The sequence below is a fragment of the Trachymyrmex cornetzi genome, unplaced genomic scaffold (genome assembly GCF_001594075.2).
Source record: "Trachymyrmex cornetzi isolate Tcor2-1 unplaced genomic scaffold, Tcor1.1 scaffold16, whole genome shotgun sequence".
In the NCBI taxonomy this organism is placed as follows: domain Eukaryota; kingdom Metazoa; phylum Arthropoda; class Insecta; order Hymenoptera; family Formicidae; genus Trachymyrmex; species Trachymyrmex cornetzi.
Genome location: NW_017296201.1, coordinates 1,839,058 through 1,858,217, shown reverse-complemented (window position 1 = coordinate 1,858,217; position 19,160 = coordinate 1,839,058). Strand labels below are relative to the sequence as shown.

The window sequence follows — 19,160 nt, the reverse complement described above, 5'->3', positions numbered from 1 at the left end:
TCGTATTATTATATAGAGTTCGCGTTTATTATATATTATAGAGATGAGAATCGTGTTGCGCTTTAGATTTAAAAGGCCCACGCATGATCCTACGATTTACGTAGCAAAAGACTATTGCGCGAATCTAAGCATTCGAGCTATACGTAAAATTAAATATATTAGAGAAATATCACGCGAAATTTATATGCAGATCGATAGATCGTGCATGGGCTGTTTCACATTCAAATGAAAGTTGCGTTAATATATATAATATATACATACCTTTATATTATAAAAAAATACATGAATTATATATATATATATATATTAAGAGAAATGTGTGGCGACACACGGTTGTTAGATTATCACGTGGCGATGCTCCGATTTGCTGACGATCGAAGCCGTCGGTACGATTCAATATTTGACTACAATACGTGCTGAATGTTCGAATAATTTGAATATCTCGAATGTCCATCCGCGTAATTCGTTGTTATCTGTTAGAATTCTTTGGTAAGCCGAATTACTCACAATATCGTGTAAAGCGATGTGATATGAAAGACCTCGTTTTTATCACGTATCACATTAATGCCATAAAGCCTATCGTCTTCTACTCTAAGATTCCTCGAATTATCTACGAATGTCGAGATATTCTAATATTCGGATATTCAATTCGTGTAGTCTTAAAAATACTCGTCTGTTCACACACACATACGAGAGAAATTAAAGAAAAAAAAAAAAAAGAGTGTCTGACCGTTGCGCGGGAATGTCTACCTTTTCGCGCTATCGTTTGTGTCGTTGTCTCCTTTTCATTGCGGTCTAATCGTGTACAGATTTAATGTAGAAATTTAATAGACCTATCGCGAACAACTGCCGAAACGGTTGATGAGCGCGAAAAAATAAAACGAGCGTAGAGAGTAGATCGCGGCTAATTTTCGGCCACGAGTCGCCTCGCTCACGCTTGCGGACGAGCGTATTGTATGATAATATCATAGTAGATTGCGACTTTCGTCCCTTTGTAATTAACGATGTTCATCGTATTTATTTCCTCGTGTAGCATATGCATGAGTGTTGTCCCGCGTGGTTTTTGACCATTGTGACTTCGAAGTCAAATGTTAACGAGCGTATATTGGTCTTGATCTCCAGCTACGATTAGCTAGTATATTTACTCTTTTTCCTGATGCGCAGCGAGTTTCATAGGATTTTTCGTTCTAGTTATGCACGTGGCACATCGTTCGAATACACGTATTTTTTTTTTACATATATATATATATATATATATTACGAATTCGCCATTCGATTTAATATTCATGGAGTTCCGAGCCTCGGGGAGCTTTCACAGAAGTTCAAGAAACCGCAGTTTCTACATTCAATCTTTACGCGAGAAATCTTTAGTCCCGTATCACGCGTTCGTTTTCACCCTTCTTTATCTCTTCCGAGTACCGCTCTAGCCGATACCTTACGCAGAATAAATCGTGCAAGCGTCCTTTCCTGGATCACTGATTTATTTTGTATCATTTAGCTTTGTATGTACACATGTACGTTTATAAAACATTATTGATTTATATCATAAAATAATATATATACATAAATATTATCTCTCATATAAAAATGTGCCTACTTTACCTGGTTTTTCATTCTGTCATTGTTTTAACAATTTTCTCCGTTTTAACTTCAATCAGATCCATTTTTATCAAAATGTATGTATTTGCATAGAAATCCGGAGATTAATTATGAAGATTACAATGAATCAACATTCAGCGCGAGAATTTGGACGATTAATGTCCATTTCTATCAATATAGGTTAACCTCGAGAGAGAGAGATTTAATTTAATCCTTATCTTTTTTAATTCTTAAACTTAGAAGATAAAAAGTAAGTATTACATTGATAGTTTGCATCGAATATTGATTTATTGTAATCTTCATCATTAGTTTACGAATTTCTATGTGCAAATATGTATATTTTTAAAAGATAGGAATATAAAACCAGAATAGAATTTTTTGTTGAAAGTAAAGATCAAAGACCCTGACTGGATCAGAATTGGAACTATGATTATGAAGGAACATAAAATTATGCCCAAAAATATTATTAGGGTGATAAAAAAGTTTAAGTACAAAGTTTTGTGTTTATTAAATTATTAATAATTTATATATTTACAAAACACTGGATTAGTTATATCTCATTAAATGTTAAAAATAAACATTCAAGATAGTCACTTTTATCTTTAACGCAAACTCTAAGACGCTTCGGGAACGCATCAACAATGACCACGCATCATTCCACAGATAAATTCTTCCAAGAAATCAACAGAGTGACTTTCAATAATCAATAAAAATCTTGGTGCAGAGTTTATTGGCTATATTAGATGTAACTCTCACTTCAAAGTTTATTTTTAAAATGTACGTTATTACGTGGGTATTGATCCGATAAACACACCAAACTTTGTCACACAAACTTCTTTTGTGATTTTGTAGCTTTTGACAATTATCTAGTGTAAAAAATTTTTTTTATGATAAAATCGTGAAATGGTACGGTAAATGAAGTAACGACGTTGTTTAAGTAGCATTTAGCTAAAGTATATTTACAACAACTCTTAAAAATGCATTTTACAGTACTAAAATAAATCAATGGTACCGTTTGAGACATGCATTTTTTATAGCGCTATAATTCGCCACTGGCAGATCTGTCTGCTCGACGTATTCTAGCATTTAATTGTTAATCATGCATTCGTTTGACAATAAAATTCACAAATATATGAAACATTGAACACGTCACAATTCTAGAAATACATTGCCGCATATTAAATACAAAATATTTTGTCAGTAATGAATATTATCGGTATCAAAGTAATATTAATATACTTTGCAGTCTTATTTTGCGTATGAAATATTCACGTTCCAGTAAACGAGAATGGATTAAAATAAATCCTTTTCAATCTGAATGCGTTTTATTCATTTATAGAAATTTCATGGAGCATATTTCTATGGCTTTCAATATAAAAATAATATTAACTTTTTCTGCGCAATATGTATACTGCTCAAAATAATGAATAAGAGATGCAGTTTTTTCAATGCAATTGAATCCAGTTGAAAATAGGCAAGAAAGTGATCTCAATTCAGTTTCGATTGCTAAAACTAAAATACATGTGTTTCGTTATATAAAATATTCGTATAATAAAACGTTTAATTTAACTATATTTTATTTTCAATTTAAATTCATATCAATTAAATAAAGAAGAAAGAAATAAAAAGGATTAGAAACACTATAGTGAATGTTATTCGTTTTTCTTTTATCACCAATATACTTAAGAAATTGAAGAACACGTAACGTGCCAGTTGCTTGAAGAGAATAATCAAAGTATGCTTAGCAAAGTACATTGTAAGTTGGTGTTCACAGAGATCTATTTTCGTATACGGAATAATATATAAATAATGCTGTAAGTTGTAGACGATCGTATTTCACAATGCAGACGTCTATTATATTTTACAGTGCCTGGTGATATTTATATCTTCGGATCGTTCGCATACGTGATCCAAAAAATTCATCAAATATGGATTAGAAGATTGAATTCGTAATCACGTAAGTAAGAGATCAGATTATTTTCAGACGAAATAACATTGAAGGACCATATCGCCTTAGCATCCAGCAATATCGATCATACTAATTTCGAATAAACCTAAAAAATGTGTCAATAGTTTTACGTAGATTTGAGCATATTGATTAATTATACAAGTGCACGTGCGCTTGTTATCAGTCGTAACGATAATAATCTAATAAATCAGTTCCTTACAGAAATTTAATACTAACCAGTTTATTGAAAAAACATACTTTAAAAAGAATTTATTAAGACAGTAATTAATTATTTATTTGAAGTATAATGAACAATGGTGCTTTTAATACTTGAAATAAGTAATTACTGTTTTATAGTATTTAAGAATTCGACAGTATATTAAATTTCTGTAAGGGATGTAGACGCAATGATAATATTCGGAAACACAAAAATAAAGAGCGTAAATTTTTATAGAACTATGTTTCACGATCGGACGCTTGAATGAAAAATTTCTGACTATTTTATAAATTGCAATCTACGATGAATCTACGAACAACAGTTATTGACATATGCATTTGTAATACGACTTGCAATACTGATCTAAATATTAAAAATGTAACAGTCTATTCGTATTAAGGAGAAGGATTTATTTTTATACTATATACCTAGCGGGGTCAGGAAGTATTTTTCCATTTCTTTATTGTGTCGCCTGTTGTAAACTACGCGAACAATCGGAATTCTAACCGACAAATATTAAATGAATATTCACTTTGCGAATATTCCCATTTTTAAACTCTTACTAAAGTCATTCGCTGTTCAGTAAAAGAAATTAATTCTCTTAAGCACTAATTGACTAGTATTAAAAGATCGATCAATGTCGAACGTATATTATTCTTCTAATCTTATTACGTATCTGTACGAATTTCTACACCATCCATTTATTTCTCAGGTAGATTAATAATAATCAAACTTGAAGAATTCTGCATCACAATCGAAAAAAACTTTATACCTTCTTTTTCGTTCGATGGATAGGAATATGTCAGATCATCTTGGAGATTAATGCTCGGACGATGGTTGGATCCTCTGTAGAACCTCCGAGCCAACTGTCGCTTTGTCCCTCAGGACGGCCTCCACATCCTTTTCAAGTACCTGCTCCCTGTCATACAGCTGGAACCGGTAAGCGGGCTCATTCACCAGCACGCTTTCCTCGGCGGTGCTCTGCGCGTCCTCCGGGGCGAGGAAGAACCTCGCGCGACCTTCGCACTTCCGTCGGTAGTCCGGATTGTCCGGTGCTGGACGGTGGCAGGAGTCGCAGACGGTGTCGGTGCGCGATGTACACGGATGAGCCTCGTACAAACCCGGGCCACATCTGGCGCAATTCCAACAGGGCTGCGTGCTGTGATGCGGGCTGTACGTACCGCTGGGGCATCGCTCGCATACGGTGTCGCGGCCGCGAGCGCAACGGCTAATCACGCCCCAGCCTGGACCGCATCTGCTGCAGTGCGAGCCATCCCGGTGGTGCCTGATGTGAGGCCTGCTCTCAACCGCCTGGAAACAGAGCGGCAGATGGTTAGTGCTCCGAAAGGTGAAATTCGTAGGACACGCCGTGCGAGTGACTCTACGTCCTGATTTTTTTTAATCGAAAGGATTTAAAAATTGAGATTGTATCGATCCGACCACTTGACCCAGAATGCCATTTGTGGATAATTAAAGAATCTAAAATTGTACTTCTGCATGCGTTCCTTCAGGCAGTGTAAAGCTATTTTCTCGAGAGACACTGTTTTCTGAAGGCTCCACGTCGCGATCTTTTAGGATCAGATCTTCGAAAGGTTTTAAAAATTGACCGTGTAGTCAATCCGACCACTTGGCTCCGTATGACATTTGTAAATAATTAAAGAGTCTTTGTAAAACTGTATTTCTGCATGTGTTCCTTCAGGCAGTGTAAAGCTGTTCTCTAATGAGGTTATTTTCTAAAGACTCCACGGTACAATTTTTTTAAATCTTCGATAGAATTTAAAAACTGATTACACGATCGATCCACGAGACAAGTTGACTTCAAATTATATTTGTGGATAATTAAATTGTTTAAAACTGCGATATAAAGTTGTTTTCTAAAAAGGACTTGTGAACAGAGCAAATAGATCGTACTAGAACTAGAGAATAATCGGTTTATTATTACTGATGGATATTACTTTTCTACTAGTCTTAATATGAATTGATAAAATGCAATTTCAACCGTTCAACAACAGGTGCACTGAAGAAGGCGGCCACCTGACTTCGAGGGAACACCTTGCGCCTTTCTTCCGCCTACTTCGAGCAGATCGAGAGACGCGATATATGAGCCTCTGTACTCTCTCACGCATAAAATGTTGCTTTTAATACGTTAGGATATCCGCTACACTTTCGCCGACTAATTTTCCCAAAATAAGTCAGTCTGATCGATTGCAGATCCATAACTTTCTCTCAGTTTAAAATACTTTCCAAATATCGAGTGTAACATATCATTACAATATATTTAAATATATTAAATAAAATATATTAAAAATATGTCTTACTTATATCCCCGACTGCCTTTTTCCATGCAGTAATTACAATAATACTTTATATCATCTCAAGAGATCTCAGTTTAAATCTTGGTTTCATACAGTCAACGAAATTTTGACAATTGGCTGTATATATTTTCCGAGAACACGTGCGATCGTAGTTAAATTTTTAACATCGTTTGTCTCACATAAAAGACTTTTGTCCACTGTATTTTCCGAAAGGCGAATGTTATCGTTTGACCACAGAGGTTTGGCGACAGGTAACAAATAAAATAAGAACAAGAGGCGATTCTTTTCTACAGCAGCTGTTGGCAGCTGCTTCGTGCGGCACGCGCCGACGGTCACCACGCATCACGCGAATCGTTAGCACCGGGCCTTAATTTGAAACCCTTCACCTTACCTCTGCGCGCACACCGTCGTCGTCGCATGTTCGCCATCGTACATTGTATCGTGGGCTTGCCATCGAGCTTCTCACGACATGGATTATTGAGAAAATAATATCAGTCTTTCCTAGAAACAATTTTGTCCTATCAACTCGTACAATGAACGAATGTGTGTAATAATGTCTATAATTTGTGGGAAGATCAGAAGTCGTGAGATTTTATTACCAAGAATGCTTTTTTAAAATTATATTTTCTTTTACGCGAAGTTGTAAATTTGTGAGTTGATGTAAATTGGTATATAAGCGTATACGGTATTCAGAGAATAATTTTTAATTTCATTTTAAAGATGTTGTATATCCTTTTGCTCCCATTTACGTCACTTGAATTTATGTTTTGCATAAAAACTAATTTTATATGAAAAACTTTGCTTCTCATTGTACGTTGCTGATAATACAAAATTGTTCCTAAGAGAAACTACATTTATTTTTTCGTAATTTGCAATTGAACGCTCATAATTTTCTATCACAGAGATAACTCATGTTACCTCGTCAATTTAGGGTTGCGGTTACTAAACTAGTAAAGAGTTACGACCCTTCAAAGTGGATAACTACTACTTTATCAAGCTAGCGCATTGACAGTATAATAAATAGATAATAATAAACCATGGAATATATTAAATAAATTTTAAATAAATTCCTCCACGAATTAACTTTCAGAAAAGAGGGAATACAGGAATGAAAACAAATATAAATGAAATTTTGTTCTTCAGTTAAGTTTAAAGTTTGGCGTAATAGAATTTTAATGGAAGATTGTATTGAAGGTAATGCCAAAGTGAGTTAAGAACTGAAGAACTACGGTTGAGGTTTAATTCCAGCGGAGAGCGAGAATACTTCGTAAGAGCATCAACAAGCAAGAAACATCGATCTTCGGAGCTTCTCAGAATTGCTCCGAGTGGGAGAGACGTTGCATTCTTCGATGGAAATACTCTCGAGGATTTTGCAACAGTCGAGAAGACACAGCGGTTTTGCCTAGGCAAGATTTATCGATTGGGAAAAAGTTCATTTGTAGAAACCGTAGAACATTCTTGTACTCGATACAACATTCTTGTACTCGAGTCGACGAATCGTCACTCGAAGCTTCGAGTGACGCTACGCTCGAACGATGCAGAGAGCTGGCCAGAGAGAAAGAGAGGCATCGCGTTGGAAGCACCCTTTGGCGATTTCCGATATTTCTTTTCACCGGCTCCCTGCCATCGCGAGAGCACGTTGCAAACCGATTATGCACCGTGGAAACACAGGTCTTACGAGCTCGAAGAATCCGTGGTATGCTAATAAATGTCGGTACTAGACCGTTCCGCGGAACTAGACACTTAGAAGAAATGCGTTGAACAGCTCGATATCTTCTTGTAATGTAAAGATATTTTTTTTTAATATAACTTTCAGAGATATAAGGTCTGTTCGCGTTGCTTGCACTTTTTTCATTCGGCATCTTCGCTTTCTCTCCTTTCAAAGCTCAAATATACATCTATTTCATTAAAAATTTTTTTGGGAATTTCAAGCAATGTGAACAGATCTATAGACTCGACGGGGCAAAAAGCCAGGCGGGGTCTGTTAACGATCCGTAACAACAATGACGGAAGTAAAGTTACGCTTATAGTGCGACGAGTATGAATAGAAACTTCCGGTATGACGAACAGAACGGAAGCGGTAATTGCTGGTCCCTTTGTATCCCGTTTCTGCTTCTATTTTCTTTCTTTTTTCTAGTCGATACATCGATATCGATAAATTTCAAACGAATAGACTGCGCGATGGATGCACATACCACGTGACGTAAAACTTTGATGACGTTCATCCGATCGGTCAGTTTCATTGTAATAAAAGCTCTTCGCCGCTTCATTTAAACATTTTCTTTTTTTCCGAAATCAACGATTTAAAGAACTTAGCTATAACTGAAAAGTAAATAACTAAAAGCAAGTAATTAAAAAGTATAAGTGATTGAAGGCAATTAATTGAAAAATCAAAGTCCAGAAACGACTTTGAAAGAGATTTCCATTGAATTTATTCATGATTGGTATAGTAATTATCTTTTAGTCTGTTACGTCTTCGCGACCATGAAGATAATTAACGATGAAAAAAGAAGGAAAGAATTTTGAGTATAATACACGCGTGCACGAGCGCTTTGAGGGTAGCTGAAAAGACTCGCGCACGTGAATAGGGCGGCGAATTATTCCTACCCGATTCACCTGAAGGAACGTGGCCTACTTCCATTTGTCACCGGAAGAGGCGGATACCACGCGCACGAGAAAAAAAAATTGCAGTAATTTTGAAACCAAATGGAGACACGTTCCAAACGTTATTACAGGATAAGACGTTTCGTCCTCGTCGTCGATGCACGTACTTTACTATACAGATTGAATCTCTGCGATTTCTCAGTCTGCTAATACTGATTGAAACATATATATTTATCGAATTCGTCAAACTTGTATAAATACTTCTCACATTTACAAAAATGAGTAGAAAAATTAAGTGAACAAGAAATATTATTAATTAATTGAATGGAAGAGATTTTATCGAATAATTTTAAATATAATATCATTAATATGAGAAATGTGTACTTTCTAGTTTTTCTTTGTTTCAATTATATCATTGATATTTAAAGATATTCGATATTCTCCTTTTCGTAGAGCCATCGAGACTCACGAGTATCCTATAATATTCTGGATTCTATATATTTATAATCTTTTGATACTTTCAATATTTCCTGACGTTATTTCCGCTTTCGAGCGAACCGCAAAGTCCCGATACTTTTAGAGGAGGGCACCGCCAAAATTGCAACAGGCAGTACCTGCGGAGTCACGCCAGACTGGGTTCCCCCTGTCCTCTCTTTGTGTGTGTGTGTGTGTGTGTGTGTGTGTTCCGAGCACACCAGCCGGCTCTACTTCCCGGAGGAAGACGCTGGGTTACCCCGAGGGTGAACCCACAGTCGCAGCTGCCTCGAGAACCGCGATAATTATCTTCGGTCGCTACGCACCCTATTGTTCCGTGAACACTCCGCCCTCTGCATATTCTATAAATCGGAGGAAGCTACCATACACCTGGACACGAGGGAGGAAGAGAGATAAAAGCATATTCTTGTATCTGTTTTAACGTCGCGAATAATTTGCATTAAGCATTGTTAATTACAAAATGCTCACCTCACGTTCAAAATAAACCTTGATGTTTTAATGAGAATGCTTTTCTGAGAAACTTGAAATGTTGCAGTAAAAATAAAATGTTACATAAAAAGCAAAGATTAAGCGCTCAATGTACATAAAATTTGCAATATCATTCTAGAGTCAACAAAAAATCACGATAGCTTAGACATTAATTAGACATTAATTTAACAATGTCTGCATCGTCAAGTATTTTTTCTAAAACAAACATATCGTATTAATATACAAAACACTCGTTTTTTCTGACGAACATAATATTGTAATGATCGTAATCAGCAATATTAAAGTCATATTTTTGCAATGCAAAGTCATGCAAATAATAATTAATAAAAAAATATAAAAACTAATCGGTATAAAAAACAGGAAGTCGAAAACGGAAAAACGTGGGGAAAACTTACAGTATAGTTATAAATAGCGCGATTAATACGACTTTGATATTGCTGGTTACGATCATTACAATATTATGTTCGTCAGCAAACGAGTGATTTTTACGTTTGTTCAGAGACATATATAAGAGTAACCACGACAATAGGATCGCTCTCTTTTTCTCCATTTGAAGCACATTATTATAAATGTTCCCTGTGCCTATATAGGGAGTCGTAGGAACGCAAAGGGATCAAGGGCTAAGTAAAGCATCGCGAAACTCACGCCCCGAGCGGAACTGCCGTCTCCGGATTCCCATGCCATGTTAATGAGTCTCATAAAATATGACATACCCCAGTGAACCGAATAACCCGCTGACGCACGTGTAACGTGCGTAACGTGTGAACGGGGCGTATTTGTATTCGAGTATCGTGCAACAATCGCAGATGACAGGCGAGATCATACATTTTGCTTCAATTTTGCGTTCAATTTTTTACGTACTCTTATTAATATGCACGCAAAACTTTGCAATCTAATGCATTGCAAAATATACATTAAATTCGCAATAAAAATTCAATGATAACTTCGATTATTTTCTGTAACACTTAATCGATTTCACGTTTCTTGAATTAGTCAAATTTCTATTTTACTTAACTTTCTTTCCCTTAATGACATATTTTAGATTTTTAAAGAAGAAAATATTATATCAATCGTAGTTATTTTAAAATTACAATTCATTATAATTATATTAGTATTTTAAAAATATATCTACTACAATACAAACAATTCTTATTATTTAAGTAAAATCTTTTAGCAGATAATCAATAGTAAAAATGACATCCATCAAGAAAATGTAACAAATAATAGATTCTAATTTTTACGAAATATTTAATTTTGGAATAAGTTGACTGAAACTTCTTGTTTTTTTACGACGAAATCTATTAACTATAATAAACAGAAGAAATATTTTTTGTGTGTGCGATTTCTGTGTGCGATATCTTCTATGAATTATATTTTTAATTTTACAGATAAGTATCTCGTAAGTGTCCGAGCAGTCTAATATTTCCGGCTTGACCTTCGCAAGAAAAGATCTCTCATATTTCTTTACCACCCGCATCCTATTGTTATGAAATTGCAAATTCACGGTCGTGAGAACTGATTTTATCCGGTGATATTTTAGCCAAGCGAATCACATGGTAATAATTATCATGAAATCAATATCGAAATTCTGTGCTTTCGCACCACAATTACTATCTTGGTCGTTCTTCCTCGCCCTGCATTCGCGCTTTATGGATCCAGCCAATAATTAGTCCAATGTCTCTCGTTTAACAGGGCTCGAATAGCGCTTGAAATTACGCTACATCCGAAATCGTAACACGGGAATTTCAGAGAATTTTAAAGCAAAGATAATAGGAAAATAATACCTGCAATTATTCCCTCTTTATCAGCGCTGTATTTCATTCAATTGAAATTTACGTGAAAACGATTCAATATTATTTTTAAAAATCGCATTATTCTTGCGGATTATGTCAATGCAATTAAATTTGTCCTCACGCAGTTTACCGTATTAATAAGAAATACAGGGGTATCGAACACATGCAGTTTTTTTCTCAAATGAATAATAATTTATTCCAATATTCAGGTAAATCTAATCAGGTACTCTTTTTTTGCGTCAATACATTTTTTAACGATCTTTATCAGATTACTTCTATAAAATTGTTCTTGTCACTGAATTCTGTGATTGAATACATTTTCTCTGATTAATTGACATCCGATCATTAACTTAATTCTGTTGCTTATCTTATAAAAGAATTAATGTAAATATATATAAACATATATATATTTATTTACAACACTTACATAACTAGCTAATGAGCTTGGCCTTAAGAATAAGATTAATTTGCAGATTTCCAAGATAATTGCAATAATTTTCATAACAACGGAAATGAATCTAATATTTTTGCAAATATATGAAAATGTATTCTATAAAATATGTTTAATTGCTTCGAAAAGAACACATACCTTAATAAATACAGTCAGCGTGTAGACGATGACAATAATCAGCATCATGCATCGATTGCGGATTAGTTTCCGGCGATTATCCATTGTCTTTTGAATTCTATTCTTCGTGCTTGCCACTTCAATCAAAATCACTTTTTTTTTCAAAAATTACGGTATAATCATAACTTCATCTGCATCAGGATATATTCAAATGAAAATAATGATCTCACGCTTTGATCTCGATTTAGAGAGGGAAAACAGAATAATTTATGATTGAATTAACACGAATGCGGATAGAATGATTTTTATGGCACTCAGAGTTTAGGATAAAATATTTCTACGTGAGTCAAGAATAAAATTCGTTCGGCTGACCGTTGTAATGTTACCTCGGTGGAGGTTCAACGTGAATTGAAAGGAGTGCATCGGTGCAGCTGTTACTGTTGAACACGCGCCCGGTCACGTGGCCCTTCGTGTCCCTCTCCGCCTTTAGGACGATCCGGATCAAGTCACCCAACATTCGAATTTCTGTAGAGAGATCGTACATATGGACAGACTGCTAGATACACTGATACACGATTGCGGCACTCAGACTCTGTTATATTTACGAGAATTCTTTTATAAGACATTTAGCAAATTCCATTTGTGACAACCGAAAATAAAACGTTATCTTTGCTGAACGTGCGATCAAATTCTATGACCAAATGCATTTTCTCAGATTAGTTGATATTCGATTATTAATTTAACTTTGTTATATATAAGAATTGATGTAGCTTGTTAAGTATATGTATATTTATTCACAGTCACCTAACAAACTAATTATATTGGCTAAACTATTAGAATAAGATTTGTATCTTGCAAATGCAAAAAAATGTGTTCAGGAAAAATTGTGAAGCTTTTAAACGGTTTAAAATAGAACTACTAATAGTTGTAAAGTTATTAAATACTGATAATATCGTTTAATTAAGTGTACGAAGTTAATACGTAAATTCTTATCGGAATAAATAAAAATCTCTCGAAAGTTCGATTGCTAATCAGTATTTATATCAGTTATCTTGCATTCGTTTTACCAACAGCTGAACATTTTGTAATGTGTTGTTTAAATTTGCTATCACTCTCTATTGCACATTAAAATAAACAATCGGTGAAACAAATGTGCATTCTTTTACAAATGGACAGCAAATATTCACAACATAATTAGTATTGTTGAGAAAATATGTTATTTACAAATAATAACGAATAATTAAAACATGATTTTCTAAAACAAATTATATACTACTGTTTATAAGTTTAGGAACGTTTGCAATTTTTTTCGCATTTTACGAGAAGTTAAATATTTCGGGAAAAAAATTCGCAAATCGAATTTATGAAAGTAGTATATGTCCAAAAAAAATGCAGTAATATTGATAAAATTCTTGACTATACACGAATAAATAAAACTGAACTATTTCGATTTTAAATGCAACTTTTATTCGTGTTAAATCGTACGATATCCAATAATAATATTTTCTCCAACGTGGAAATATTGGAAAATAATACGGCCTCTTCTTCTCGGAATTTTTGTTCCAAGCATTTTTCGCAACAAATGATCGAGAAATAGAAAAACGTTTAATTTAAAACTTGATTCCATCATGTTCTGAACGAATATATCTCATACATAAATAACAATTCACCTGTGTCCATTACACTACATGGGTACCATTATATCCTATTGTATCAACTATTTATTATAGGTACGAGCTATCTCGTTACTCGATAATACCGACGTGAAAGAAGAGAGACATACATTGGGTCACAAGGTTTTTTTTTTAGGTAGAATACTAAAATAAAATCAGATTTAAAGGTAAAAAAATATCTTTTTTTTTTTTCAACAAGAATAGTTATTACTAAAAAAACAAAAGCTATTTTTTTGAAAAATTCAATGTTTTTTTTCTTCTCTTTTGATTGGCTCTCGCCTATCCGACAAAGATGATATGACCGATAGACGAAACATATTTTCAATTTGCCTCAAAATAACCATAAAGAAGATGCAAATAAACGTATGAGATCAAGGTACAAGGTACGAGATCAACGTAAAAATTTCTGATAAAACGTGCTGAGTATTGCTGGATTTACATCGGACGCAGTGTGAATCCAGCATATGTTTCGCATCCTCGTGAGTCGCTCTGCGGGATCTTGAGCGCGGGTTCGCGCTCGAGTTCGTCGCCCTCTGGAGGCGCGGCGCGAAACTCCGCCGGCTAGCGCCGAGCGCGCGCGCGACTTGTGGCGCGAGCCATCTGCTCGATCGCCACAATATGTACATAGCAATAACAAATCACCATTTAATTCCTTTTTCATATTGTTATTTTATTATAATAATGTTATTTTATATTATAGGCTGGTTTGTCTGAAGCAATTACCACCACCAACTAAATTAATTACTAAAGGAAAATAGGAAACGGAAGTAATAACAGCTAGCATTTGATAGATATAGAGCAGAAACAAATGGAAATGAGGAATGATGACAAACTGGATCGCATAAAACAAGATCATATTCAGGACACTATGAAAGGATTCATACCAAGTACAAAGAATCAAAGCAATGGCATCGATGGATACACAAAAGATGCAGACAAAAACGAATACTATGAACTTGCAGAGGCAAAAAACACCGTTAAATACATCAAACATTTTGTGAAACAAATGAAGCCTATAATCGATCAGAATTCTGCGAAACCGAAGGATTATGATAAATGGACGGAGAAAGAACAAATTAAACATATTGTAGATAACATTAAAACATATATCCCGAGTATACCGCAATCCTTATTATTTTTTATACCAGGTACATTATATCGAGGAGATTGTGGTCGAAAGTCGATGGACAAACCACTCTGGCTGGACATAGAAAAATTCCAGAGAGGTCAAAAATTCGTGCTAGATCATTTTTTCTCAGTCATTTTCGCTAATATATTATCGCTTTTCCAGATATTCGCTTTTACAGATGGTCTTAAACCGCTCATCTTCAGCCAACAATCTCACACGCCGTATTTAGCGTTTAAAAGGTACATGAAGATTTTGGTAAAATCTCGTAGACCAGTAGTTATAGTCTGTTCTTATATTTTAAGATCATCTTGAATAATGTGTTAAGATGCTAATGCGACTCCGTGATTGACTTAACGCAGTCTTAAATAAAAATTGATTATGAAATCGAATCGGAACTTATAGCGTTTCCACTGAAGAATTGAAATTAATGAAACTACAGTCAGAGGTGGAATAGGTAAAAAATTCATAAACGCGATTTAAATGAATAATTCTTACTCTCGAGAAAAAAAACATTATAATAGTCAACTTCGAAATTTATAACTAACAACTGAGACTTGAGGCGAGTAAAATAAGAAGAAACGTAGGAAGAAGTTATATCTCTGCAAGTATTTATTTGATTCTAAATCAGATGTTATTGTTTTATTTGCATTACAATACAAATAATAAAAAAAATGTAGCATATTTACGTCTGTACTATATGAATATTATATCAAGAGAAGTGATACAAATTTTTGGCATATTTTTAAAATATTTGAAAATTATATTATATGTTATTAAAACGTTTTTCAACGTTGAAAAACGTTTTAATAACATATAATATAATTTTCAAATATTTTAAAAATATGCCAAAAATTTGTATCACTTCTCTTGATATAATATTCATATAGTACAGACGTAAATATGCTACATTTTTTTTATTATTTGTATTGTAATGCAAATAAAACAATTGTTATTAAGGGAATCTCGAGTTAAAAAGTAGAGAACTCTTCGTATCGTTGAAAGGAAGCAGGAACTCTATTTAGAAATTGTATCTAAAAATTGATCTTTCAAAAATTTATAATTTTTTTTATTTAAAAAAAATTTTTTTTATGTATCAGGAACTCTAGGTATTCACGAAATGAAGCTATTGGGCCGCTCAGAACTATTGAATCACGATTTTCGAAGAAATCGAAGAAGTTAGCACCCCATTTTTTAAATTTATTTAAAAATAGTTATTAAGCGGAAATCTTGTTATAAATTATATAGAACTCTTTGTCTCGTCAAAAAGAAACGGAAACTCTAATCAGAACTCCTGAGTACTATAGTTGGGGTGCTAACTTCACATACCCGTCAGTTTTGACAGTCGTAGTGTTGACTAAGTGTTGATTTCGTTGTAATTGTTGGCGACCCTACAGGTTGGAAGTCGAATATTTGATAAAGAGTTTCCAATTATCATTGAAGGTATTTGTCTACGGCTTGTTATGTAAAAAATTGGATGACGGAAGATCCGTGGACCGTGGGCACGCGAGCATACAACGAATTACAAACCGTGCGTAGAATGCACCGTGCAATCCGATTAAAACTTTGTGAACACGACACTGAGAAGATCGATATGGCCACTAAAATTCCAAATCCATGGTGTCCTGATAGAGAAACAATTTTACATGATTTAACTTCCTGTCCATATCCGACTATAGAAAGTGGTTGTATCCATCTACTGATCAAACCCAAAGGATTGAATCAAGCAGATATGGCAGGCACGCAATTCGCTTTTATGGGGTTGATTTTGTTATATCCTCAAGAATTAGGTATTCATGCTAGCGATGAAGATATGGCAGCTTTTTGCCACACATGGAGAGGTATAGGATATCTTCTTGGCATGGAAGATTAGTAAGTTTTTAAAAAGTTTTTCATTCCTCAAATATTTTCGTTATTTGACAAATTCTGTGTCTCATTGGAATTCTCGTAATTGATGGAAACATATAAATGTCTAGATACAATTTCTGTCGCGGAAGTCTGAAGGAAATTAAACAAAGATCACGCGACTTCATCGAAGTTTGGGCGAAGCCCTACTTGAGGCAAATAATGCCTGAATGGGAACATATGCTGAGATGCATGATAGAAGGCGGTTGTTATTGTTATGATAATTTCACATTTAAGATGTTACTACTGTTTGTCACCAATTTAATGAACATAGATATGCCACGTACACGAAGTACGCTCACTTATTATGAATGGTTTAAACTCATTATGGCTCAACAGTGAGTAGAACACAAGCCAGATAGTAATTAAATATAATACGCAAAAATCTTTGTCAAGTTAGAGAAATCGAGAAGTTGATTATTAACAATACAGACGACCTAGACTATTTTTCATAAATGAACAAAGATCAAATATTTCAATTTCAATTAATCATTCGGTTTAATAAAAAAATTTTTATTACTTGAAAAGTCTATTATGTATGACAATTTATTTGTGTGGAATAAAAAGGTAACATTTATATGTTTGAAGAATTATATGATAGGCTGTCGCAATGCATTATATCAAGACTCGTTTGTAGGATATAGACTGTAAAAAATTAAAGTGTAATGCGAAATTTTACTGTTATTTTACTTTTATTACTTATCTAAATTAACTTTCCACTCACAATAATAATATTTATAATGATTTCTTTCTATGATTTCAGCTTTATATTACCCTACGCCACGAGGATTCCATTTGTAAGAGAGTATCTGAATAAGGTACTTCATATGTATATCGATAAAGCAGTTAAATATGGACCTAAAAAGCATATGGAATTTAAAAAGAGATCTCAAAAGGTTTTAGCCGAAGGCCGATAATATTTGTATACAGACTCGGAGTTTTAATTATATATATTATTAGATATTAGTTAATAAACATTAGCATTAATAGGTATTAATATAATAATAGATATTAATGTAAAATAATATTAGATCATATTGTGTTTGATAGTTAAATTGTGGCTAAGTTATGGAATAATCATAGTAAACTGAAAGATACGAAAAAGCGTGTTACTCGCGCTATTAAATTTTCACATATAAATCAGAATATCTTTAATTTATTACATTTCTATGAAATATGTAAGGCTAAAGTACTTTATATAATAAAAAAAATCCCATTAACACAAATAGAATAAAAATTACGCCTATTTTTACTATTAAGATAAACATTAAATTAATTACTTAATACAAGTAATCAGATTAATAGCAAGAAATCCATTTATATCATTATTTCTCTAAATTTATTTTTATTATCTTTATATTCTTCTAAATATTTTATAATAACTAATACGGTGACTAAATATCGCGCCATTTGGAATACAACAGTTTCTAAAACTTAAGTAAGACAGTAAAGTAAAATCAAGAGATGTGTTATACATATAAACATAACTTTTCCGGTATGTTTAAAATTCATATGGAATTTATGTATATATTATTATGTGATACATGTGCGTGTGAGTGTGTACGTATTTATTTATTATTTTGATGGTCCAACAAAATTATTTGCAGATCTAGATCGAACTAAAATATTAGATATTAAAAAAAAATCTTCTTTTCGTGTAGCAAAAGATTAAATAGACACATTGTATATAACGTCATAAATATCAACGCGGACGAAGAAGTATTGCAAAACGGACATCAAGGTCCGCACGTAACTCATGAACAAACGTAAATAAAAAATATTTTTAACAATTAAATGCTGGACGATAAAATGTTATTACAAATAATATTAGATGAAAAAATACCTTCTGGATTAATATAGATGATCAAGTGCCCCGGTAAAAAATTTTTCATGCATGAGTACGTATAAATATATATAAACATACATAAATATTCATACATACATAATTTTATATGAAATGTGTCCATACATGTTCATACATTTTTTTGTAAAATTACTTTTTAGTGTAATAGAAATAACAATAGTAATGTGAAAACATTAAAAATAATTAAAAATGTAATTTGTACACTATTTATTTTAGAAAAAACCAAGTTTGAAGAAATGTCAAAAAATTACTTATGTATAATTATCCTCTCTTAAAATTGCCGTGTTACGTTTTTTTGAAGCCTCTTTTCGTTGAGGCTGTTGTAGTCTTCCGATTTTGATGTGGTTTTGTATTCGGGGATTTTTGGGGCCGCTGATCCCGAATTCGGTTTCAAAATTTGCAAATTCAAAATGGTTGAACCAATATGGCGGACGGAAATATTATGGAAATCTTAAAGATCTTTCGATTACGGCAAAATTTCGTATAAGGGTGATTTAGGGGTCGCTGATCTCGAATCCGGATGAAAAATTTGAAAATTCAAAATGGCTGAATCAATATGACGGA

General features: G+C 33.5%; 1 protein-coding gene and 1 pseudogene across 1 annotated transcript; one reads left to right on the top strand and one right to left on the bottom strand.

The window, feature by feature from the left end:
- Nucleotides 1–4,024: 4,024 nt before the first annotated feature.
- LOC108758815 (tumor necrosis factor receptor superfamily member 3) lies at nucleotides 4,025–12,133 on the bottom strand. The gene is made up of 2 exons (XM_018503963.1): nucleotides 12,050–12,133; nucleotides 4,025–5,075 (listed from the first exon to the last, which is right to left on the bottom strand). The coding sequence occupies exons 1-2, from the start codon at nucleotides 12,131–12,133 to the stop codon at nucleotides 4,584–4,586; spliced, it is 576 nt and encodes a 191-aa protein (XP_018359465.1). The 3' UTR covers nucleotides 4,025–4,583.
- Nucleotides 10,056–17,699, top strand: LOC108758817 (uncharacterized; annotated as a pseudogene).
- The last annotated feature ends 1,461 nt before the right edge of the window (nucleotides 17,700–19,160 follow it).